At 43.9% G+C, this 26,675-nt stretch overlaps 1 protein-coding gene across 2 annotated transcripts; it reads left to right on the forward strand.

The window, feature by feature from the left end:
- The first annotated feature begins 468 nt into the window (after positions 1-468).
- On the forward strand, positions 469-25,711 carry TSNAX (translin associated factor X). 2 transcript variants are annotated; one of them, XM_037060246.1, is made up of 6 exons: positions 469-486; positions 3,149-3,253; positions 5,989-6,103; positions 7,288-7,418; positions 19,844-19,971; positions 23,782-25,711. In XM_037060246.1, the coding sequence occupies exons 2-6, from the start codon at positions 3,238-3,240 to the stop codon at positions 24,157-24,159; spliced, it is 768 nt and encodes a 255-aa protein (XP_036916141.1). In that variant the 5' UTR covers positions 469-486; positions 3,149-3,237; the 3' UTR covers positions 24,160-25,711. The 2 variants fall into 2 exon arrangements, with proteins under 2 accessions (XP_036916141.1, XP_036916140.1); XM_037060245.1 differs by lacking the exon at positions 469-486 and adding an exon at positions 2,494-2,699.
- The last annotated feature ends 964 nt before the right edge of the window (positions 25,712-26,675 follow it).

Below are 26,675 nucleotides of genomic sequence, written 5' to 3' on the forward strand. Positions count from 1 at the left end.
CCTATATTTCTTCTCTTTATTATGTGATTTATTTTCAATACCCTAAAGCAGTGTTGACATGTGATTTTTTTTCCTGTAAAGGTGACAAACATTTTTAAACGGAGTAAAAACAGGTGCGTCCGAAAAGCATCGAGTTTTACTGAGTCGAACGTGGGCACCTGGAATGTGGAGGGAAGCACACCCTTCTAGGAGCAAGGTCTTACGGAAAATCTTCACCTCCCTCGCCCTGCCCGGGGGGTGATAACCTTCTTTTAAAAAGAACCAAAAACATGTTTTGCCGAATACCAAACCGTGCGTGTACACCTGAAAGAAGAGAACAAGGAGACAGTCAGGGCAGGGATACACGTTGTCACGCGGGGGCGGGGGGAGTTATTCCCAGACAAAGCAGCTCTGTGCAAACACCTGGGGCGGGGGCGTATGCAAATAAGTGCTGGGAAAGTGTTCCTGGGACTCCCCTCCATCAAGTACGCCAAGAAAACGGCACCTGTAAGGAAATTTAGTGTTCTGATCCGTGCATTTAAGGGAAGCAAGGAAAAGCCGCGCAAGCGAGGCAGGTGTGGTCGGACACCTGAGCGGGAGGGGTGGCCGGAGGGGGCGAAGGGAAATGGCTGGTTTAGGAGAACTGGGGTCTTGGGAACTGCTCTTCCAGTAGAGTTAGGAATAATGCCCCTTTTCCAGACCATGGTAAAATAGGTATCGACTCTAAAAATTTCACGGCCTACTGGTTTCCTTGGATCTGGAGGGAGTCACATTTAAATGATTACATTTATATCAGAGCTGTCTTTTACCTCCCTCATGGTCTAGTCATCACTCATCAAAGGAGGGGTGGGGGTTATGTGACAAGGGTGAGACCTTGCACAAGCTCACCCTTGAGAGTTATTTGCTCAACATCCATAAGCCGAGATGTCAGCCCGGGTCCTCAGGGGGTTAGCCGCAAGAAATTTGGCCAATCAATTCATGTATTCAAAGGGCCACAAATGTATAAAGGGTGGTGGTTACATTGTGGCTTCAGAGCGGGCAAAGTCCCTAGAGATGACCCACCACCTGAAAACCTGCCTGTGACACGCGTGTCGGGGACTTGAAATGGCCATCCTGCCACATCGGGCCAAGCCGGTTCACTGGCTGTTCCTGTTAAGTTAGGGAGGAATAACAGGTGCCCGCAACATGGAGGTGACTTAGAGAAACGGTAATAGAACGTACTAGTGTTTCCCCTGCTCGGCCCAGGTCACCCGCCTTCCAAGCCGTAGTCGGGAGGACGGTGTCTAGAGGACGCTGGGCTGCTGCTCAGTCGCCCAGCCCGTCCTGATGGTGGACGGCCATTCCAGGAGCGCCTGCGGATGCTCGCAAGGGCACCGTGCAGCTGGCGCTGGGGAGAGCTGGGGACGGCTGGGCAGGGCTGGGAGCGAAGTCTAGGAAGTCGGATAAGACCGGACAGAACCTGCCCACAACAGAAAGCTCACAATGTAGCAGAGCACAACTGTTATTACCACTGACTTCTATTTTATTTGCTTGAGACAGGTATCGATGGTAATATATTAACTGAACATTTATTACATGAAAGACACTCTTCTACAGGCCTTAGTAGTAACTCACTGAGTCCTCAAATAATCCTCCGAGGCGGATAGTGTTGTATCCCTATTTTACAGATAAAGAAACTGAGTTTTAGGGACTCATTACATCTTCAAGGTCACACGACCTCTGGTTGACGGACTGGAAATTGAAAGCAGGCAGTGTGGCTCCGGAGAGCCAGGAAAAAGAAGAGGACAGAGGGCGCATGGGGAGGGGGACAGAAGGTGGGCTTTCACGTTCTCAGAGAACATGCTAGTTACACCATCCATTAACTGATTGCGTATCCCCATCACTTTAGCTCCTAAAGTCACCGCCAGGAAGAAGTTTGAAAGATAACTTGGGTCCCTGGCCCGCACTATCCAAATACACCAAGGTTGCGGGTTCGATTCCCCAATCACCGCACACACAAGGATCAACCATTCACAAGTAAGTTAGTTCCACTTACTTAGGAAGCCATAAAGAGAAATGGATGTTTCTCTTCTCCAAAATTAATCCATTAATCAACAAATAAAAGCTAACTCTGTGAGGTCTGGGTCTAGATCCTAACAAAACCCCTCGCAGTTGCTCATAGAAACTTTCTTCCCTGCCTGGCTCTGGCGCCACAGGGCCGCCTGCATGGCGAGACTACAAATCCCACTATGCACTGCGGGGAGGCTGGGTCCACACTGAGGGAACACGAGGGTGTTCTAAAGGTGCCTTAGGCGAAGAGTCACGTACATTTGCACATTTTCCACCACCTTTCCACCTTCACATAGATCTCACCTCTACATGGCCAGATTGTCTTATTTATTAGCAGCGCGTGAAGTGAAACGTGTAGAGTCGCTTCTGGCGTCAGGCATGGCAGACGGCAGGCGCGAAGACACACGCGGGCGCAAAGTCCTTTAGACCATGCGCGGGGCGGAGCCAGTGGCCGTGAGGCCCAGATGCAGGCCGGAAGTGTGAGAGGCTGAAGGGAGACGCCTGAGTGGCTGCGGGTGCGCGCGCTTCCGGCCTTTCCATCGACGTCGGCTGGATGCCAAGGGCGCCTGGACAGGCTCTCCCGCCTCCGCCTTTCGCAGTCCCTCCAACTTAGAGGCCCTCTGTCTCAACTCGGCTTGTTGTAGGCTGGGACGCCATGAGCAACAAAGAAGGTGGCGTCCTCAACAGCCCTGGGCGTTATTTATCCAAAGCGGGAGGACGTTTTGTTTTTCTGTCCGATTTCTCCCCTTCCCCCGAGGGATGCCCCGGTCCCTTGCAGGCTGGGAGTCCCCGCCCTGGTGACTTTCCCAGCCACACTGGCCCTCGTTAACACCTCTCATTTTTCTTGAATGCACGCGCTGTTTTTTAAAAAAATCTTAACTGCGTGATTACTCCATCTTGTGTCAGATCAGGCAACCTATTGGTGGTGTCCAGGCTGAGCAAACTTGAGGTTTGGGGGAAAGAGACAGCTGCTTTACCACCAGTCAGCTGGGAAAGCCTGTAAGGCGAATTGCCCCTGGGCATCTAGCTTTAAGGAAGGAAGGGGTGTGCCTCCCTGCATTACGTTGTATCACCTCTTGGTGATGGAAGAGCCTAACTTTTTTCTCCTTTTCTACATAAGGATCAGGAGGGTTCAGGAAAAGGAAGCATGACAATTTCCCACATAACCAGAGAAGAGAAGGGAAGGATGTTAATTCATCTTCACCTGTGATGTTGGCCTTCAAATGTAAGTTCTCAGTAATGTAAGCTGGCGAAAGAAGAGAACTAAGGAGGTTGTAACAAGGATTGTGTAGCCATTGTTGTGCCCCAGAAAACAGCCCCTAAGAATTTTAGATGTGTGTACGTGAATATTGTACTTTTCCTGGAGGTTTTGGGTGGTGGTAGGTCGGCCATGAAAGTCAAGATGATGAAAGTCTTGGCTCTTTTTCCTCATTACCGTTCCACGGGTAAACATTGTGTAATCGACATGAGACATGCCACATGACCAAACCCTAACCACGTAACCGAATATATCAGTGTGTATCTGTTACGTGAAATATGCCAGCTGTGCACACATAGTCTCCTGTGCTGCTTAATGACCAGGAGGAAGACGCTAGGGAGAAAGTCGCTAGGTGCTGATGCGGGTGTGCGATCCTCCTGGAAGGCACTTAATCTCCAGGGCAGTCCAGCCTCCACTGTGCTAGGTTGATCTCTACTTTTGTAGGACTCGCAGCACTGTGGGTTCGTTTATACCAGCATTACTGCAAACCCTGAGGAATGTGTCACATTTCAGAGTAACTGGTGATGACGTCAGTAGGCGATAGATTTTCATCGCCATTGTAATCTTATGGATCATCCTGGTATGTGAGGTTCATCAATGACAAGAACGTCATTTTGTGACACTTGACTATATATCAGGTGTATTTACACCTACGTTTAATTTTTTGAATGTGCATTGGTTTTGTTTCCTCAACCAGACTTCTGAAGATGTACTGTATTTTTGTTTTGACTGTAGCACTTTGCACAGAGTAGGAACTCCCATCTCCTAGTAAATCTTGGATGGATGGATGGATACCTATTTACTGTTCCCCTTTTCTCAGTATATTAACTTGGTAAAGTTGTTCCTCGTGTCAGAACAGAACGAAAACAAAATTCTTCTTGTCCTTCATCCAGTGCTGTGTACATTGTAGTTCCAAGGGCTTGGGAACCTGAGAGAGGTTAGCAGTTGATTCTAACTTGCAGTCATCTGAAGACTGGAGTGGGGCTGGGGGGCTCCTGCCAGCAGCCAGCTGAGGTCCCCTCCGCCGCTGCTCGAGTGTCCCCGCAGGGTGGCATCTGGCCTTCTCCAGACAGAGCGGGGAGGAATCCCAGATCCCCCTCAGGCCCAGTCTTGGGCATCATATACTGGCACCTTTGCTACATTGTATTGTTAGAATGGAGGCCTTTATTTGTTAAAAGGAGCCAAAGACCTCTGCCTCGTGGTATTTAAGGGGCAGGGAATTAAGGTCCACTTTTTGAAGGGAGGAGTTACATAATTTGTGGCCATGTTTTAAAACGACCACAGCGCCTCCGGGGATCGCCACAGACGTGGGACAGCTAGTTGTAATTGAGTAGAGAGCATGCTGATCCCGGCTGTCACTCTGGAAAAACTGCAGCGGGCCACGTACACCCCCATCCCCTGACCCACCCGACAGAGAGCTGCTTGTGTCCAAGCATGTTTCACCATTTCGTGTTTCGGCCTGCCTTTCACACGCACTGTGTTGTGCTTGGAATCACCGGGAGCCACGCAAACGTGGTGTGCCCACTGTGCATCCGGCGTGCTGTGGTTTTGTTCAGGACCCAGCTCAGGTAGCTTCTTCCCGCCGGAGCCTTTCTGATTGTTCTCTGGAGCGAAGTTGGTGACGGACATTGCATTCATTCATTCATTGTCCATCCGTTCGCTCAGGAGCTGTTTGTTAAGCATCTGCTGTCCTTCCGGCAAGTGTTAGCGAACGAGAAGAATGTGGTTCCCTCTTTACTGAACCTTCTGCCTGTATTATAGGATGGCCCCATTTTATTTGGTTGTCTCTCCGTTTCATACTGTGCTAAACCCCTTGAGGATGAGAACTGTCTCCTTTTAACTTTGTGTTTGTGCTGTCTAGTTCACAGTGGTCATTAATGTATTAATAATAAATAAAAATGCGTTGGATTGTTTCCAAGTATTAGGCAATATCGTAGTCTAATATTATCTCAATAATAAAAGACTACATGTATTTAGGGCCTTGTCAACTATGTATTTGCTTAATAGTTTATTCAAGTTCTGTTTTTGTTTTTTGTTTTTTAAATTTATTTTTAGAGAGAGGAAGAGAGGGAGAATGAGAGGGAGGGAAACATTGATGTGCGAGAGATACATTTCATTGGTTGCCACTTGCATGTGCCCAACTGGGGACCTGGCTCACAGCCCAGGCATGTGTCCTGACTGGGAATTGAGCCAGTGACCTCACAGTTTGCAGGCCGGCACTCAGTCCACTGAGCCACACCAGCCAGGGTGGGGGTGAGGGTGTTATTCATGCATAATAAACTTACTGGGTACTCCAAGCCCAGGTGTTTGCTTGGTCCTTGGAGTTAGTGACCATGCCTCTGAATTAAATGGTTGTGAAGACTTAAGTGTTTTCCTGGTATTTCAGTGACTAGGCAGGGCTTGACAGTTAGGTAGTAGATGTTGCTAAGAGTTTAAACTTCTAATTTAAAAATCCCAGTTTCTTTTTTGGGGGTATTTATGTTGTTTGTGGTAAGGTAATTAAAAGGTAAAACCCACCTAAAGAAAGAATATTTTGATTACTAGCAGAGTCTTTGATTTCTGAGTACTTCAAAATAAATGAGATGATTTTGTCCTCTTTATTGAGTAAATAATGGTTGCTTTAGCATTCATAATAACAGTATTATTTGATAGGCTTTAATTATGGAATATGCATGCTTATGGTCGTAATAATGTATTCTTAGCATTTCAGCAGGAACTTGACGCAAGACACGATAAACATGAGAGACTTGTAAAACTTAGCCGGGATATAACTGTAGAAAGTAAGAGGACAATTTTTCTGCTCCATAGGATTACAAGGTGAGTAAATATCTTTAAAACATTATAGTTGGGTACAGTTTGATAGGTTTTATATATACTGTAATACTTTATATCTCTCTGGACAGTAACCAGCTGTTAGAATATTCTCTGACTTTTTGTCAGCATTAGGGTCAAAGGATGTTTTTTGCAACAGGCAGATTTTAACAATAAACATTTTCTTTAATAGTTATAGGTAGATATCTTTTTCTTTATCAGTGAGCTTTGGTAGTTTATGTCTTTCAAGGAATTTTGGCATCTCGTAGTATTTCTTTATGATCCTTTTATTTATGGAGGGTCTGTAGTGACATCTTTCCTTCCTGGGGTTGGTACTTTGTGTCCTCTCTTATGACTGATCGGTCTGGGTCAGCTTTATTGCTCTTAAAGGGCCAAATGTTGGTTTCATTGACACTGTCCGTTTTCCTGTTTTGTGTTACATGGGTTAATTTTTCCCTTTGTATACTTGCTGTGGATTCATTTGCTCCTCTTTTTCTAGTTTCTTACTTAAGGTGGAAGTTGAGATCAAAGAAGAAACTTCTTTTTCTGAATACAGATATTTAGTGCTGTAAAGGTCCCTTTTAAGTCTCTAAGTATGGTTCAGCTGCATTCCTTGAATTTTGATACATTGTTTTTCATTTTCATTCAGTTCAAAATACTTTCTCAGGGAGACTCCTTGGCTCCACGTAGGTTTCTGGTCCCTGCACTGTCACTGGGAAAGTTCCCAGGCAGTAAGATGGGGCAGTCTGTGGGGCCTGCGTCCTTTTTTCACCTCTCTCAGGGGTCACTGTCCCATGCTGCCAGTTGTCCGGTGTCTGAAAATCATAGTTCCGCATGTAGTTTTTCTTTTTGGTTGTTGATGGTGGAAGGATAATATCTGTCCATGTTGCTCCACCCTGACTGAAAGCAGACATTCCTAGATATCATATTTTTATGAATGTAATTTTTCTTACAGTTCTGGTTGTAATATACATAAAACTTTGTATACTTCTTTTTTCACTTAATACTGTATTACAGCATTTTTTCATGTTTTTAAATAGTTTCAATAAAATCAGTTGTAAATTTCAGTTAATATCCAAGTTTGTACAATACTTACTAGTGGTCTGTGTTAAGTGAGAATTAGAGGACTTCAGGTTTCACTGTAGAGCATCTCGCTGATGTTTTAAAAGCTCCCGACGTCTTGATTATAGTGCTCCTGATACAGAAGACATACTGGCCGAATCAGAAATGAAGTTGGATGGTGTCAGACAAAAGATACTGCAGGTGGCCCAGGAGCTCTCGGGAGAAGACCTGCATCAGTTCCATAGGGCCATTACTGCAGGTACGTCTGGGCTCTCTCCAGTGCGAACAGTAGTTTTTATTATTTATTTATTTAAAGAATTTTTTCCCCATTTTTAGAGAGGGGAAGAGAATGAGAGAGAGGAAGAGAAATATCAATGTGTCGTTGCCTCTCATGTGCCCCATACTGGGGACCTGGCTCACAAACCAGGCGTTTGCCCTAACTGGGAATTGAACCAGCGAGCCTTTGGTTCACAACCTGTGCTCAATCCACTGAGCTACACGAGCCAGGGCCTAACAGTGTTTTTTAAAATAGCATGGTATGTGATTTATGTGTGAATTGCATGAATTTTAAGTGATACTTGGCAAAATATTATTGACTTAAAAGAATTGGGACTGCTAAATAGTAAAAGTAATCCAAAAACGTTTTTCTAACTGTGCAGTTACAATTACTGATTGATTTTTAGTAAAAGTCTGTCTCCTAGTGACTGTTTTCTCAGTTACTTTATCTCGAGTGTGTGGGGCGATCTCCCCTGCTAAACGCGGGTCTGTCTGACTGGCGGCTCTGAGTGTCGGCTTTGCTAGGTTTGTAAAGGGGAGTGCTGGCCAGGGGACCCAGACGTCTTGCAGTGCGACTCCACCCTGGGAATTTTAGGGTGACACCGACCCTAAATATTCGTGTTGTATTCGTGTTCGAAGTGCCCGGTAGTACTGGGTTTTAGCGATTGTCACCCTCTGTAAATTATAGCTGATCCTTGAACAGCACAGAGATTAGGGCTCAACTAACATTCCGCCCCTGGCAATCAGAAATTTCACGTGAAACTTTCCCAAAACTTACTGATTGTGTGCTGTCTACCGGAAACCTTCCCAGTGACATAAACAGTTGCTTAACGTGTATTTTGTACGATATGTGTATTACACTCATGCACTGTGTTCTTAAAGTAAGCTAGAGAAAATATAATATGAAGAAAATCATAAGAGACAGTAACATTTACAGCACTGTACGTGTTTGTTGGAAAAACCCCACATTTAAGTGGACCTGCACAGTTCAAACCAGTGTCATTCCAGGATCAGCTGTAGCATCAATGCGTTGGTTTGCTTTTTTAAGCCTCACCTGAGGATATGTTTGTTGATTCTAGAGAGAGATTAACATCAGTTGGTTGCCTCCCATATGCTCCCTGACTGGAGATCGAACCTGCAGTGTAGGTTTGTCCCCTGATGGGGCATTGAACCCGTAACCTTTTGGCATGCGGGACGATGCTCCAACCAACTGAAACACCCTGCCAAGGCTCTGTTGTGTTTCAACGTGAGTTCACTGACAGGAGAGATGCCGTAGGATTCTGATATACCTAGACTTGCAAAGGTATGTCTATTACATGCTGATTTCTCTGAGCTCAGTCAGTTCCCACGGAAGTCAGCTCCGTGGGAAGTGAGTTCATTTCGTATTTGCCCAGTACGTGTCCAGTTTTAGCCTAAACATTTAAAACTTCAACACTTCTCAGAAATGCTGACTTGTCGTGTGTAGGAATGTCTTTTTTGTTCAATAATTGTATTACTGAGGTATAACACACATACAGTATTATATTGATTTCAGGCGTGTAAATTCCACTGACTTGGTGTTGGTACACATGGTGAAATGACCATCCTAGTGAGTCTGGTTTGCGTCCATCTCCACGTGCACTTCCCGTGGTGAGCTTGGGAGGTCTGCTCTCTCGGCAGCTTTCCAGTGGGCGGCACAGTGTTGGTAACAGCAGTTGCCGTTGGGGCGAGTGCCCGCATGCGAGTACCCGCGTGCCGGTGCCCGTGCACATCAGTCAAAGCCGCGGGGCTGGGGGTGTTACTGGAAACTGAAGTGATAACTCAGACAGTTCTGCGAAGAGTCAGTATAATTTATTCCCAAAGGAGACACATTCCCATCCTCATAATTTATAGTTTACTAGCAGGGCTTATGTGGTTTTAAATACTAAAAGAGGCCTGATGGATTCCGTTGCGTTGTCCTTGACTCCGGCACATTTGGCGGGGTTGGGAGAGAAGGTCAGAGGCACCGCAGGGAGGATGGATAGAACGAAAGCAGAGATAAGCCTCAAAAAACACGAGAATGTCTTCATGACCTTGTGGTAGGACAGGTTTTTAAAATGGCAGAAATAAGCATTAACTGCTAAAAGGAGTGTGGTCATTTGAGGTTCACTAAATTCGAGAAATGCTGTTTGTCAACAGAGATCATTAAGAAAGTGAAAAGGTGGCCCTGGCCACATAGCTCAGTTGGTCAGTGTTGTCCTTGTGAGCCAAGGTTGCAGGTTTGATCCCCGGTTGGGGCACACAGAAGAATTAACCGATGAATGCATAATGGGTGGAACAACAAATTGATGTTTCTCTCTCTCCTCCTCCCTCTCCCTTTCCCTCGCCCTCTCCCCCTCTGTCCGTCTCTCTCTAAAATTAATATATTAAAAAAAATTTAAATAGTTTAAAAAAAGAAAGTGAAATAGCAAGCTGAAATCTGAGAGAACACATTCAGATACATGTGATGGATAAAGGACTCCTGTATAGACCATATGAACAATTCCTGCGAATCAAAAAGAAGACAGACAGTTTAAGAATGGCCAAAAATTTGAACAAAGGCCTCAAAAAAGTAGATGTTCAGATGTTCAGAAAAGGTGTGCTCAGCAGCAGTGTTCACTGGGGTGATGCCCTTGAAATGCCATTCACTCACCAGCATGGCTGAGTGGTAAATACCACTTTTAAAAACTTGGGCCATATTTAGCAAAAACTATGTGCCTACTTTATGGTCACTTCTGGGCATGTACCCAAGCGATGTGAGGCTTACGTTACCAAAAGATGTGCGAGAATGCTTACAGAAGCTCTGGTCATGATATCCTGAAACCGGAGGTGGCCCCGGTGCCTGTCACCAGGGAATGGATGAATGTGGTGTAGCTGCACAAGGTAATGCTACTTAGCAACGCACGATGATAAACACGCACGGCGCACGTGTGAATCTCACATTCTGCTGGGCAGAATCAGCAGATAAAGGAGTCCATGCCGTATAGTTCTATTTATGTGATGTTCAAACAAAGGCAGTGTTCATCCAGGGAGGTCAGAGGCGGGATGGTGGTGACGTCAGGGTGGGGGTTGGGGCAGGGGTCACTGACTGTAGGCCTGAGGGGACTTTGCGGAGGGATAGAAATGTTTTATGTGTTTATCTGGGTGGAGTGACACAGGCGTACACCTATGTAAAAATTCATTGTGTTAGACATTTGAGGTTTACACACTTTACTGTTTATAATGTATAACTTATTTTTTAGACGAAGAGAAGTCAGTATTGACCGATGAGTACTTAGCTCCTTCTCCAGAACAGTTCTGTGTCTCAGGAAATTGCATCAGTGATAATTCCCTTGATGGCGGTCTTAGAGCAGGAAGGAAGCGCCCCACTCGGAGAGTTTGGGGAGGGCATCGGTGCAACCGGCAGCCTGCCTCCAGATTCTCCCACCTTGCTGGGTCACGGAGGGGTACTGGGAATACCGAATTCGGTGTCAGGCCTGTGTTTACGATCCATAAATGTTCTTTGAACATGACTTACTCGTGGCCTAGACATTTAAAGATTCCCTGTATCTCACTTTTCTGTTAGATGTCTTCAAAACAAGGTTGTTGAAATGGAAGCAATAAAGTTTTTTTTCCCCCTTAAAAAGTGAAGGAATAAATCAGTCAAAAAATTGTCGTTTAATTATCTGGGACTTAAAAATTTGCTGACAGGTATTTTGTATGATAAAGTATGGTTATTTATAATTAGAGTGGCATTAACAATCTGATGCTTATGAATAGCTTGCTGCTTGTGATTGTCGAATGCTTGTTTTGGTGTCACTCCAAGTCGTTGTTCTTTTGACTTGAAGATAAGACAATTCTGGCACTGAACTAAAGGAGCCCTGTGCTTTTCCTCATTAAGAACAGTGCCGGTGGCACGCAGAGCATTTCCCCGAGGGCTGCTCGTGTGCGCTCAGGCACCGAGTGTGCTTCCAGGGGCCGGACGGCAGAAAGTCGGCTCTGGCCTCTGCACAGGGCTCGGCAGAGCCGACTGCGCGCTGTCCCGGGGGTGGGCAGACAAACGAGCCGGTGGGCAGTTGCTTGAAAGAATTGTTGGTGCCCTATCATGTTTTTGTTTTGTTTTCCTCTCTCATTGGAAAATAAACAGTTGGGGGGAAGTGTCCTTTATGTCAAAGAAGGAAATGTATATTACCATGTATGTGTTAGCTTTTATCACTGTGAAAACGATAAAAATTGTCGTTTAATTATGAGACATTTTGGTGCATGAAACTTAAGTTCAGACCCTAACTGGTATTTTAATTACGTTTGATGAGCAGTTCATTTTTTCTCCGCCCAACATGATCTAATTTGATGATCATTTGGTTTAGTGGGTTTTAAATTTTACCTGAGTATGTTTTAATTTTGTCAGAAAGTACTCGTTTGCCTAATTTGAAGGAGTGGTTGGAGGACGTCTGGTCCCACTGCCTCATTCTGTAAAGAAGCTTCGTGATGGGGTCGGAGTCGACTCCGACCTGTTTTATCTGCTCCGTCACCACCTCCTTTCGCCCTGATAGCTGCTGCAGCTTTCGTCTGTGCTGCTTTCTCCAAAGCCACAGGCTTTTACTCGAAGCCCTCAGGTTCTGTACTGCTTAAAGACACTCATACGGCCTTTAATTTTACTTACGTGGGTAAGTAAAATAGATGTAGTTTAAATTTGCATTCCAATGTGAGATGATTCAGTAAACAGTTTCTGTGACTGTTTTAATAAGTGTGTGTATCATACCACAAATTTCTGTGATGAATTCTGTGACTGCTGCAATGGTGGGAAATTTTCTGTAGGCATTTTCCAGGTACAAAAACTCAGTTTGTAAACGTGCTTTGTAGGAAAAGGTCTGGTACACAGGACTTGGACTGGCCGACTGTATGACAGTCTGTTAGCCCACTTTCTGTTTCGCCTTCGAACACTTCTGTGGCTTTTCTGAAATCCTCCTTCAGCAGGTTGCTCTTTGAGCTGCGGCCTGTCGGTTGGTGAGGACGGGGCTCACCAGGGAACAGGGAAGAGAGCACGTTAACTCAGTCCGGGACTCCTGCAGCCAAAGAGGCCCTTGTCCCTTGACAGACTGTCTTAATTTACGATGTTGTAGTTGGACAGAGAATAGTGATCATTAACATAATTTGCCTGTTGCTTTTTAAACAAGATTTTATTTACTTTTAGAAAGATGGGAGGGAGGGAGAAAAAGATGGAGAGAAACATAATGTGCAAGAAATACATCAGTTGATTTCCTCTCGCACAACCCCAACTGGGGACCTGGCCTGCAGTGTAGGCACGTGTCCTGACTGGGAATCGAACTGGCGCTCAGTCCACTGAGCCCCACCAGCCAGGGTGCCTGTTACTTTTACAGTTATGTTGCATGTTTGACTAGGGTAATATTTTGGAGTAATTACGGCCTCTTTTGATTGTGAGTTAATACATGGAAACAAAAACAAAAAAGCAAACCCGCTGCTTTCTAAGTTATAAAATCTTGTCTAATAAAAATAAATGGCTGTCATTCGGATTTTAATTATTCCCATGTCAGTGTAATTCATCAGTTATAAAGGAGGGCCCTTATGCCGGATCCTGATATGTTACGCTGGGTATATCCTACACTGTAGGCTGGTGTTTCTACTTGACAAACGAGGATGTGGAAGGGCAGTAAAGTTGACAAACCTACTTATCTTAGTTCACATAGCCAGTGAGAGACTGAATTGGCTTTTGAATCTAGGATATCCTCATTTCGAGCCTGTGCTTTCTGTTACGCTGTTACCCTGTTTGGAGGAAGGCTAGAGGCAGGGAGGTGAGGAATAAGGCTGTGGGGGTCATTCTGGGTATGGGATGAGTAGTTTGGTGTCAGCAGTGGGGGAGGAAAGGGTAGGCTTTCAGGGTATGTGGTATCTTTTTCCCCCCAAAGTTCAGAGGAAAAGAATAGTCTAGGAATACCTTTCAGTGTCTGGTTTGGCCCCTTGGTTGAATGGCGATATTAGGTGTTAGGAGAAAATAGGAAGACAGAAAGAATTTTAGTGTGATTAACTAGAAATCATGGGTCAGGTGGGGTGGCTGCCTAATAGGCCATTAGATATGTGGGTCTAGAGAAGCCAAGGTACAGGGCAGATAGCAGGCACAGCCCGGGTGTCCTCAACTGGAAAGCGGTGGCGGACTCGGACCTGAATACGATTGTCCAGGCGGAGTCCAGCTCTGGGTCCCGGGAAACCTGCCCTGAAGGGAGCAGATGGAATATTCTACGGAATAGGCTCCCCGGAGAGTCCAGAGAGGGTGGGACCCAGAGCCCAGGTAGATCGAAGAGCCTCATCTGAGGACAGCCACCTCCTCTGAGATGGGCGGTTAGGATGGGTATGGAGGGGGGCAGTTGAGAGCTTCTTGCTCAGTGACCCTTTTCCCGTGTGCTGAGGAGGGGTGGGGGCTGGGGGGTGGGAACTGGGGGGAGACCGGAGACATAAGAATGACTCTGAAGGTAATGAGGTAGGAACCTAACCAGGAATGTTTAATAGCCATTGTTAATCACTTTTGCGAGTTTAACCTGACCAATAAGTGGGATCTTCTCTGTATAGAAATAGGAGTTGAACGTGGTGGAAAGTTAGATTAGTTCACGGTTAGGATTTTGCCAGTTAGTTGCCCTAGGATGACAGTGGGGGAAGTCAGGTGGCATTCGGCTTGGTGCACAATCACGGTTGTTAAAAGAGAAACATACTTCTGTGTCTGCTGGTAAGTAGGACATTATTAACTGTGATGAGTAGTGAAGTTAATTAATAATACAGATTTCAGCATATCTGGTTTGTCTCAGAAGCCAGACGGGCCTTGTGATTCCGAGGCACTGCGGCAGGTTTGCTAGCACTGCCCCAAGAAAACGCCACAAACGGGTGGCTCAAACAGCACAGTCTTATTTTCTCACAGTTCTGGACGCTGGAAGTCCAAGATCAAAGTGTTGTTGGCAGGGTTGGTTTTCTCTTTGGCCCAGTGGTGGCTGCCCTGTTCCTGGGTCCCCACATGGTCTTCCCTGCAAGTGTGGGGGCCCTGGTGTCTCTCCTGTGTCCTCATCTCCTTTTACAAAGACGCCGGTCTGGTTGGGTTAGGACTCACCCTCTAAGGGCCCGTCTCCAGACACATCGCGTTATGAGGCACTAGAGGGTAGGGCTTCAACATGGATTCATGGACACAGTGCAGCCCATCACTTGCTTTTTGGTTTGTGCGCTACATCCAGGGGGCGGGCTGTGGGGATTGTGTTCTTTTGGTGGGGGAGACTGGGCAGTCGCTTCCTGTTAAGTCCAAGTGGGGGTATGTGTGTTGTGCAGCCGAGCTGTGGAGAGTAAGCCTCTTCTGTACGCCTCCAAAGGAGATACCCCGAGGGGAGAGGCACATGGTATTTGGGAAGTGTACTGGGAACAGGGATAAGAACAGCCGTTTCATTGAACTCGTTGATACAGAGAACTACTTGGTGGTGGCCAGACAGGAGGGGGTTTGGAGGGCAGGGTGAGATGGTTGACAGGGACTGAGAAGTACAGACTGGCGGTTCCAGAACAGTCACGGGGAGGTACAACACAGCACAGGGGATACAGTCGGTGGTATTGTAACGACAGTGTGGTGTCAGATGGGTGCTGGGTTTACTGGGGGGGATCACTTTAAGATAGATAAATATCTAATCACTATGTTCTACACCGGAAACTGATATGATACTGGGTGTCAGCTGTTACTGAACAGTAAAAAAAAAGAAAATACTCATGTGTTTCATGCAGGGCATGTTCGCTCAGATTGCAGTAATGGGCTTTGCAGTGGGTTCAGGGGGCTTTGCCTCATTGGAGACGCACCCCCGGTGGACAGGGGGCAGCTGTCTCTGCACCCAGGGAAGAGGCCTGGGGAGAGGGAGTCTGTCCCGGGTTTTATTGAGCAGCCAAGGGAGCCCCAGCAAGTGACACCACAAACCTCCTTTCTGTTCCTCCAGTCCCTGTGTCCCCGCGGTTAGGAGAGAGAGCAACAGAGATCTGGTGAGAGGTGGGGGAGCCGGAAGCTGAGATGGAGGCAGGCTCCGCAGTCACCCTTCGTTTCGGTGGAGGAAGGAAGACTTTGATGCCGGTCCCAGTAGCAGGTCGTGCCTCAGACAAGGACATCATTTAGCTGGAGAAACGCAGATCAAACAAGAGGTTTTTCCAGCAGCACCTAAAAATCAAGAAATGATTTGAGTTATGAGAATGAATTGATGAAGAATTTATGCTGTATCTTATGTCACTTGCTAAGCAGTTTTATAATAATTGTAACAATGTAAAAGAAGAAAAGAAATATTTAAAACTTGGCATTTATATTGATTTATGTAATAATTTATATTCCTGTTAAGAGTATTTTTAAAAGTATGCCCTGATCCGTGTGGCTAGTTGGTTGGGTGTCATCCCACAAAGCAAAAGGTCACCGGTTCAATTCCCAGTCATGGCATGTGCCAGGGTTGCAGGTTTGGTCCCTGGTCAGGGTGTGTTTGAGACACAAGCAATCGGTGTTTTTCTCTCACATGGATATTTTCCCTTCTTCCCTTCTTCTCTCTCTAAAAATAAATAAAATCTAAAAAACAACAAACTTCAGCGGTTGCCCTGAGGGCGTTGATGGTGGAGACCAGAGTTGTTAGGGGGCTTCTGGCATGGTGGAGGGAGGGAGGGAGGGAAGGGGACGTGCTTCTTTGGTAGTTAGGGTCCTCCCTGGGGGATTGAGGAGATTTCCAGATTGCTGTGAACTCCCGCACTCAGTTACCTTTGCTTTTCATAGATAAAATGGACTCAGTAAGGCGAAGTGGGAGGAGAAGCTTTTCGGTCAGACAGGCCCAGACTGTGAGGTTTGCTCTGATGGTCTGAAGGCTGTGACCTTGGAACAAAGCACACAGCCTGCTTGAGTGTCAGCTTTCTTCCCCGTAAAATGGGAACAGTGATAGCTACCTCATGGGTGGTTCTGGAAATTAAATACAGTATGATTATGGATAGATTTTTTACTTTGGCACACACATGTTTATAAATGTTTGCTTTCTTCCCTTCTGGAATTTAATGGAATTACTAACCTGTGCACTAAATTCTATTTTCGTTTTGGAAAGACTCAGTAATACTGATTTGCTCAGCATATGATCTTTAGTGCTGAAGTAAAAGCCCTGTTCAGGTAGACAACATCCAAATTAGGAAAAATATAAGTTAGTGAACTTGAATTTAGTTTTGCTATTGGTAGTATAACTTTTCATACTTCACACGACTGAGGCTTATAGATATACACTTATTTTCAATGTGCAGTTTAAGTAATTGATCATTTATTTTTGGTAGAGTGGTCTGTGAATCAAGCCTAGGTGTTATTTTACTTTAACGTTTCATGGTCTGGTAAAGCTAACTTTTGAAAAATGCCAGGTGGTAGTCTTACAAATTCTTAAAAATGCAGTTTAAAAAAATTGAGATAATTTATGTAATATAAAATTAACCCCTTTGAATTACATAATTTGGTGGTTTTTAGTATTATTGCAAGGTGGTTATCCTTGGTATCCAGCCATCACCACTACCTAATTCCAGGATATTTTTTCATCCCCAGATAAATTCCTTCTCCATTTAGTAGTCACTCCTATTTCCCTCCCCGAAACCCCAACAGCCCTGACCCTAGGCAGCCACTGACCTGCCTTCTGTCTGCATGGAGCTCCCTGTTCTGGACCATACGTAGATAGAATCGCGTCATACGGCCCTTCGTGCCTGGCTTCTTTCCCTTAGATAATACTGTCAGCGTTCGCCTATGTCGTAGCACATGTCGATGCTTTATTCCTTTGTATGGCAGAATACTGCTCTGTTGGACAGCTACACCGCATTTTGGCTGTCTGTTCGTCAGTTGGTGGACGTCTGGGTGGTTTCCACTTTCTGGCTCTAGTGAGCAATGCTCCTGTGTGCGGACGTTGGCCCGCGTGTCCGTGTGAGTGCACGGGGTCGGCGCTCTTTGCTCTGCTCCTGGGAGTGGACTTGCGGGGCAGATGGCGGACAGTTGTTTAAAACACTGACAGCCTGGAAAGAAGGTGGAGACATGACATTGGAATTTATAATGAAACCTCTTGTCTGTTCCCCTTTATATATGGACTTTGATGGGGATTTGGACTGGATATATATTGCTTAAATATAAGAACAAATACAAATAATCAGGAGCTTTTAATTGAGTTTCCTGATATATGTTCTAATAGAAGAACAAGGAGAAAAATAACAAATGACATAAAAGCAACCTGCAAACTTGTCTCTTACGGGCAGCTGTTTCTGTAAATAATTCTGATTGGATTTACTCCAAGGCAGAAACAGAAGGGAAGGCATTGTTTGGTGGGATGTGGCAGTAGGCTGACATTTTTCACCTTGGGGATTATTCACTGAAAATTGCGGATGTCCTTTTCATCAAGTTGAAACATAACTTGTTTAAACATCCTTTTACCTAGATAGGACCAGCAGTGCTTTTCAGTGTTCGGGGCCAGATGCCCTTGAACTGTCTCTATGGCTTGTCATGAAACCAGTTTCTACGGAGTAGAAATGGTCGCCTCTTCTCCAAAGTAACTGTAATCGAGCACGTCCCAAGGACAACTTAAAAAATGACTTTAGATGTATTGAAAATGTAATATTTTGTCGCCACCAAATATTAATATTAATAGAGACTGACATTAATAGAGACTGACAGCACTGATGAAATTTGAGGCCTCTGGCTCCATACCCTCTTTCTTCCCCTCTGTGAAACAAATCAGCTGACTTGCTAATTCTGAATGTCATCAGTTTGAACTTGAATCTTGTAAGAGTATTTCTTTTATAGTGGATTACAGTGGGATAGTTCTGAGCATTTGAATACCACATTTTAAAGTATTTTTGTGAAAAACTTTGAGTTTAATAAAATGAAATACAGGGAAAGATGATTATAAGCAATTGACCAAACACTTGGAGTTTTTTCTGTATATGAGGTGCTGTTTTCAGGGATAGGAAAGGAGCAGAGGAGTAAAGGCATGATCTATGCCCTCAAAAGCTCTGGGGTGCAAAATAGGTGATCATATAAAGCCAACCAAAACATAGTTGAAGTGTAAGTTTTACACGGTGTGAAGAAATCAGTGCTGCCCTAATTGGGGTTTATCAAAACATTTAAACTCTTTTTACTGGTAGAAAAAGATTTGTAGGGGGGGGTCACCACAGGCACAGAATAGCATAGAATCATGGAAGTATATAGCATGGGAAACTACAGCACAGTTAAAGAACGCACGGAGAAAGCTGGGAAGCCGCCCCCAAGGAGATACCAAGTGCTGCTCACCACCTTGAGCTGCCAGCCACCCCCCACTGAGAAGGCTGCCGGGGTGGGGGCGGCGCGCACACCAGAGCCTGGACCAAGCTTTCTCCTCCTTGGGTGGCCTGCCTGTGCCCCCTGGGTGCTGACACAGTGTAAAGTTGTGACAGCTGACAGAGAAGGAGGTGTTAGTTTCCACCTCCACTGTTGAAATAATGGAGTGGAGAGACAATAAGTTGACAAGAGGCACATCTGTGACTGGTTTTTCTTGTTATTGTCATTTGTTTTTTCCAGTTGATGGTTTAACGACTGTAATGGTGAACACCCTCGTGCTTACCCGCACATGTGTCTCCTTGCTTAGCTTGTTCGTGAGAGCTAATTAAGCATCCTAGGTTGCGTTTAGAGGTACAGTGGGTGGCCCTTGAATCTTGCTGTTCGCTTTTGTGTGCATGAAGTATTTCTGGAAGGATGGAAGAAATACAGATTGTCTTCAGGGCAGGGAACTGAGCAGTCATCTATTCATGAAACTAAAATTTCAGATGTTTCTATTATAAATATGAAAGATATTATCCATCTTGTTAAACTCCAGTTTATTGTTTCTCAGCATGGCGAGGTTTATGAAACGTGTCCTTTTCCATCATGTTTTGTTCTGTCAGCCAAAGGCATCTATTTGCTGACGCTTAAGGTCATGTGCTACTCAAAACGAGTCAGGAGATTTTCATTTTATTGTTTCCTCTTATTGCTGTATAATGTATAAAAATCTGTATAGTTTCTATTTATCAAAGTGTTTATAAAGCCCTTTTTTAAATTCTTACATTTTTTTCCTAAGAATCTTTGACATTTCCCTGTAGGAGAGTGGGTTTTTAAAACTAATGTCAAGGAAGAAGAAATCGAATACATTTGTATCGGAGCCGTCTGTGTATGGTTGGGTCACAGACGTGGTCGCTCTGTTCAGCGCTGTCCCCGCCATTCACTCCCGGGTGGTGCCGCGTTTTCCACGTGTCAGATGTAGAGCTCACGAGCTCACGTTGTAGTCTGCATTTGCTGCCGAGCTTTGGTGCAGCCAGGTGATGCTCATTTGAAGCTCATTTGTTTCATGATTTGCTTATTACGTGATGCTTGTTTCTTAGTGATTTTCTTGGCTGGTTTTTCAGGCCTGCAGGAATATGTGGAAGCCGTCTCTTTTCAGCACTTCATCAAAACACGATCACTTATCAGCATGGAGGAAATTAACAAACAACTGATATTTACAACGGAAGACAGTGGGAAAGAAAATAAGACTGTAAGAGTTTAAAACCTTATTACATCACATTTATTACATCATTTATATAACGTGCAGTGTACTAGTGGTGGGAATATTGAGGTGAACATGTTCTTCCTAAAGTGTGCTTTCACAGATCCCCAGTTCGGGAAACGGCCTCTTTGGAAATTATAGATAGTGGATAGAACAAGAACAACCGTGGGCCCGTCGAGAGAGGGTCATGCTCTTCCCCGACAGCATTACCGAGTGATGACTGCAAGTTCACTTCCGGTTTCACTGTGTGTTCCCGTGTACCCTTTATAAACACTGTCTCATTTCATCCTCTTACTAACCTAGGTGAGAATGATCACCCTTATTCTACAAGGAAGGGAACAGGTTTTTAGAGAGTTTGAGTGACTTACCAAGAGTCACACAGCTAATAAGGGTGACAGCTAAGCTTTGACACCAGGTGTCCTAAATCCAAACCGGCGCCCTGTCCACTGTGCCAGCGTCCACGTGTGCCACAGGGGCAGGGCCAGGTGTCTGCCTCACAGGGGGTGTGAGGGGTCTGACCGAAATGAGGCCGTGGGGAGCACACGGCAGGTTGTCGTTAGAAAGGTACGCATAAAGGTGTTATGCAGTGAGAGCTGTTAGTCACTCAGTTCTTGGTGCTTGTATCTGAAAATTATACAGCTTTTCTGAATTAGCAAAAGAGAAGGTTTTGCAGTTTGACTTTGACGTAAATACTATTTTTCTTTGGGTTTCAAGAGACAATATTTAGGCAATGAGGTGAGATTTTGAATATTTGGTATTTCCTGAGATACCAGTATACTTGAAGATAAAATGTAAGTTTTCTTTATTTTTCATCTTTTTTTTTGTTTTATTATTTCAGAATTATTCAGAGTCAGGATGGAGAGGCAGGAAATGGAAGAAACTGTAGAGATTGAATATTCACTAAAATGGTAGTGTTGAAAAGTGAGACTTAACTTGTTTGGCATGACAGACAGAGGAAGCTACTGTGTATTTTCTCAATTTTTAAAATTATATGAAGTTTATTAAGGAGGCTCTTCATTTTGGGAAGTAAAATTTCATATTTTGGTTCATTTAGTGAAGTTTGCCCAACTTCCTTTGAAGTTCTAATTTGGAATGGAAATAGCAGGGCAGACAGTGGAGAGGAACTGAGAGTGAACGCTCTGTTTTCAGGATTTGGTAGCAGGTTACGCTAAGATGTGGTGGTGTAACATTCATGCACACTTTTCAAATTGTTAAGACCACAGTTATAAGTAACTTTTCCTTTTGGTGGTAAAGATCCTTGGTGCGAAAAATTCTGGGAGTTTGATAGATGAGGGTATTTTGCTTTCATGTGCCTGTTGAGAATATTGTGAAAACCATTTATTTTTTTACCATTTTACATAATGACAACGTCATTATGAAAAATTTCAAACATATGGAAAAGCAGAGAAAACAGTGACACATGAACACCCGTGTACCAGCTGCCTGGGTTCAGTCATTGTCAACATTTTGCCATATTTACTTCATCTAAATATTTTTTGCAAAGCTACTTTAATTGTAGATGTGATGACATTTTACCCCTTAATACTTCAGATCCATCTTGAAAATCTGTGTTTTAAGTAGTTTTCTTTTTCCTAGTTCCCATTATCAATCAGTAAAGCAGAATTGGTTTCCTTGACATTTGTTGAAATTTGTTACTTTTTAACAAGCTTTTTTCTCCAAAAGCAAGTTCTTAGTTATGACCAGGGAATTCCTTCTGTATAATGATAGAGTTAAGAACATTCATATTTTAAGCAAAAGTTATTTTTATAAATGACCTATGAAATGCAACCCTCTTTCCCCTACTATAGTCTGTGTACCCTTTCTAAAAAGATGCCAGTTCCCTGGCCAAGTAGCTCAGTTGGTTAGAACATTTTCCTGATACACCAAGGTTACAGGTTCAATCCCCGGTCAGGGCACATACAGGAATCAACCAATGAATGAATAAGTAAATGAAATAACAAATTGATGTTTTGCTCTCTCTCTCTCTCAAGGCAATTAAAAAAAAAGATGCCCATTCTCTTAACTGTTCATAGAAACAAGACAGAGCAGATGTTTATGTCATGATGTCGTTTCAAAGGCATCAGAGTAATCGGGAAGCTGGCTTTGAGTGTTCATCCAGTTCTGTCATGAACTAGCTGTGTTACCTCTGGTGGTTCTTGAACCCCGTCTCTTCTACTTTACATTCAGAGGGTTGGACCAAACGGTCTCGGAAGAGGACTCCAACGATACTGAGGGATCGTAACAACAGCTGAATTTGACTCATTTCCTTGCTTAATTGACTCTCGGTGACTCTGTTACCCATCGATAAAGTTCAAGTTCCTTAATGTCACTTTATACTCCTGTCTGTCTTTCTAGATTCACCTTGTACTAATTCTTATTTTAAATTTGACTGAAAAGAAATACCTCACAAGTTTCTCCGCTATACAACCCAGTTCTTACCTGCACGCCTTTGCAGCTAGGTCCCTCCGCCTCCAGCAGCCTCCAGTGTGCCTGTGCCTATACCTAAGGCTCATACAGCCTCTTAGTAACGAGTTAAGCATTGCCTCTTCCAGAAAGAATCCAATATAGAGGGGGAAATTGATGTGGAGAGAGATTTACATGGTGATGGTAATGGTAATTGACAGCAGCTGACATTTGTTGGGATTGACTTTGTGTTGGGCATGATGCCAAGAACTTGGTAAATGTTATCCTTGAAATAAACCTCTGAGGTAGGTACTGTTATCCCATTTTACAGATGAGGAAACTGAGGTTTAGAGAGATGAAATAACTTGCCCAAGGGCATACACCTTATGAAGCAAGGTCCTGCAAGAGGTGGGAGGAGATGGGTCAAGGTCATTTGGAAGAGTTAACCTCAAACAAGAGGAGGGACAACTCATCATCTGAGACTGGAGGATAGAAGGTAAAGATGGATGTGGACATAAATAAGTCTGTTTGCTTGTTTTTTTTTCTGTAGGCGTAAGGTAATTGAGAGTTTGTAGTACGTGATCTGGCAGATGACCAGGCCATTGAAAGTAGGCAGGATTGTCTACTGAGAGTGAAGAGGCTTGGGACTGAGTAGGGGGCTGAGGAGAGTAAGGAAGGTTTGGAGTAGCGTTTAAGGAGACGGGAGAGAGAACCATCCAAGAATAAGGAAAAGGACTGCTGAGTAATTTGTAGTGGTACAGGCTGTATGGAGATGTAACTTTTGTATTTTCTGCGTAATGGGACTCAGCCACTTGAATAAAGGACTAACAAAAAGAGGGCTCAGTATTGGTTCAGGCTTGTGCTTTTGCCGGAGGCAGTAGGAAAGTAGGGGTCTGAAGGAACTGAGGAGGATGGAGCCAGAGAGGGAGGAATGAACGAGGACTGTCAGTGCTGTGTAGGGACAGAAGAGAGGCCAGAGGGGGACCGCAGGGCTCAGGAGGGCAGGAAGTGATCACAAACTCGGAGGGCTTTGAGAGGTGTCATTCAAATAAGTAAGTAATTGTCATGCAATAAAGTACTTGGGCCTTGTTGAAGAAGGTTTTAATTTTATTGTGTGTGTCAAATGAAGTAGGAAATAGTCAATTTTATAATGATACAGTGTTAGATTTCCAAATTGTCTTGAACCCATTTAATTCAGCTCCCTGCCCAAGGCATGAATTCCTCTTGTAACATCAGAAATGGTCAGTAAACAAAATAGATCATTTTATTTAGAGATGAGTATGGCTGATCTGCTGTTGATTGTGTACCTTCTAGTAAATGTGATACACGCATATTCACTCCTTTTCACGGTATAATTTTCTCTGTGTGTGTGTGTGTGTGTGGTTCTTTTACCAGCCCTCATCGGATGCTCTGGATAAGCAGTTCGACTCCTGGAGACTGAGAATCACGCCCGTTGATTACCTGCTGGGAGTGGCCGACCTGACTGGAGAGCTGATGCGGATGTGCATCAACAGCGTGGGGAATGGGGACATCGACACGCCCTTTGAAGTGAGCCAGTTTTTGCGTCAGGTGTATGACGGCTTTTCCTTCATCGGCAATACTGGACCGTACGAGGTTTCTAAGAAACTGTACACCTTGAAACAGAGTCTGGCCAAAGTGGAGAATGCTTGTTACGCTTTGAAAGTCAGAGGTTCAGAAATTCCAAAACATATGTTGGCAGATGTCTTTTCAGTGAAGACAGAAATGATTGATCAAGAAGAGGGCATTTCTTAGAGTGACATTACTCAGTTCTTATTCTCCTAAGAGAGGCCAGTTTGTAAGACTGTTATTTAGTATTTCATTTGACTTTATTGTGGCTTTTACATAGGGAAAATTTCAGTTTTATTTGTTTTAAATTATATACAAGTTGTATATAAAATGACTGAAATGAATCATTTTCTATGTCTTACTCATGAAAGTTGGCATACAGATGTTTGCATGTATGCCTGTTTGAATTCTTGCTGGCTGAATTTCATCACTGATCTTTGTCATGCGAACACGCTTCAGAGCACTTTCCGCCATGTCTGTTCTGATATACTTGGTGTGAGTTTTTGAGTGCTGGTAGTGGGAGCCGTTTGCAATTTAAGTTGGTGGTTTTGTTGTGCGTGGAAAGGTCCCTTAGTTCTGCATCCGCACTTCAGCTTTTTGTTTAAATTTCTTGGTAATATTGTGTCAAGCCTCCAAAATAGGCTTAGTCCATAGAGCAGAATTAAAAATGACTAAGTGATTGGTATACTTGAATTTTATGTGGCGTTATGGTAGAAATTCACATTATCATCTGGCTAATTTAGGCCATTTTGAATCCGTTGGAAACAGACTTCCAGGAAAGTGGACAGAGATCCAGATGTTAGTTTCTACATATGACTTTGGTTCTTTATCACAGAAAGTCTGACAGAGAATTTGAGCTAATGTTGTACTATTTCCACTGCTGTTTGAACTGTGTACTTGTACATAACTAAAAAGCTTTCCATAATGATTATTTAGTATCTTTTTTGTTTTCTTATAGTGACATTAGGCGTGTTTAGAGACTTTCCTATTCTAGCATCTATAAGAGATTACGCTGAAGTAATTTTAATGAAGTTTTGAAATTTTTGAAATACTAAATCCAAACCTTTGTAGTTGTCCAGTTGTATCTGTTGGTAGTATAAAAAGTTGCCAAAGAAAATTTATCCCGTATAAGTCAGCAATAAGACAAAGGTCAACGCAGCTGGGAATAACAGTGGTAGTCTCTAGTTGCATTAGAATTCGGATTCGCCTGCTGAAATTAGTTCACTCCCTGGGGTGTGAAACTGACCTGAGCAGACGTTTCCTTTTGGTTTTGTGAGTTTTGAGACTGTAGAGAGGGGGTTTTATTTTTGGAAATATTAGTTGCTCTGTTTTTAAGAGCTAATTCTTTGAAAGTGTAATTTCCCCCCAAAAAATTACTTGGAGAAAAAAACTAGGCATGCCTAATAAAGCAGGTCGTTTGTTGGTTTTGGTGGTAGTGAGTTTTTTTGGTTTCTTTGTTCAAAGATACATTCCTGAAATGTAGTCTCATCACCTATTTTTGTTTTCTCTGCCACTTGAAGTTAAATTTATGTTAAAAGTAAAATAACACACTGGCACCACCTGGTCAAATTGCAAAGTCTGAAATTACAGTTACAGTATTTTTGAATTGCACTCAGTATATACTGTGTGCATGCAGGCAAGCCGTTTTCACCCAGTGCTCAGGGTGGTAGCTTCTGTAATATAAAAATACATGTCAGAGAAGTATATATTATCTACCTTATTAAAAATTCCTTGAAAAGCAAAAAAAGGTTAAATAATAATGGATTGATGACTCTCTTACAGAGACCTAAAACTGAAATCTTTGAATAAAATACTAAAACAAAGTTAAAGTTACTCTTAGTTTTCGATTATATTGAGAAATACTTAATCAAACTGTTGTGTGATTTTTGGCCCAATCAGGAAACCTAATGTAAGAGGAAAATTCATTATTTCTTAAAATAGGTCCAGAGGTTGGGAGAGTTTCAGGAAAGACATTTCTTCACAGGTCATTCACTCAGACTGGCCACGTTCTCATCCCTCTAAGGCCGTCTGTGGAAAGGAGAATTAGTGTATCGCGGTTGACCAGGGTGCACTTTATCCGAGAGGAGAAGGGCAGACACTGGAAACCAGAGCAGTGTCTCCAACACAGGGGAGGGGAAGTGGCCTGTGAGCGAGCCGTTAACTGCAGCTACTGCGGGTGGGGGTGCCGGTGTTGGCGCATGTCCACACTGCATGGTGACTAATGCCGTGGGTGTTAGTTACACCAGGAGGACAGGGGGCCCTGAGTAGATCCCGAATGTCTCCAGTTTTACAGTGGTTGTTCTGATAGCATCATCTGTTCTGTTTCTAATCTGCATCGTAATATGAAACTGGTTCTAGGTCACATGGCAAGTTGCTGACAGAATTCTGGAATAAAATTTCAGAATTTTATTTCCTTCATAAGTAACTCCTGCATGTGTTAGATCAGTGGTTTTTCAAAATACACATTGCAGAACCTTAGGGCTTTTTGAAGATATGTCAAAGAAATATGCTATGTAAATAAGATGGGCAGAATGTATTTGAAAACGTGGTCCTGAGTCTTGGCTGTTCACCAGACTTCCCTTTAGATTCAAAGACACAAATACAGAAACAGAATGGGAAAAAGATCCTTCAAGCAAACAATAACCAAAAGAAAGCTACACACAGGGTGTCCAACTTTTTGGTGTCTCTGGGCCACACATTCA

Source organism: Sturnira hondurensis, unplaced genomic scaffold, assembly GCF_014824575.4.
Source record: "Sturnira hondurensis isolate 20B ecotype Veracruz unplaced genomic scaffold, ASM1482457v3 Scaffold0011512, whole genome shotgun sequence".
Taxonomy (NCBI): domain Eukaryota; kingdom Metazoa; phylum Chordata; class Mammalia; order Chiroptera; family Phyllostomidae; genus Sturnira; species Sturnira hondurensis.

What these genes read in the sequence shown, in the direction of transcription:
- TSNAX (XM_037060245.1), top strand. An exon ending in CTGCTCCATAGGATTACAAG is followed by an intron (nt 6,104 to 7,287) that starts GTGAGTAAATAT and finishes TCTTGATTATAG; the next exon opens with TGCTCCTGATACAGAAGACA. An exon ending in GTGGGAAAGAAAATAAGACT is followed by an intron (nt 19,972 to 23,781) that starts GTAAGAGTTTAA and finishes TTCTTTTACCAG; the next exon opens with CCCTCATCGGATGCTCTGGA.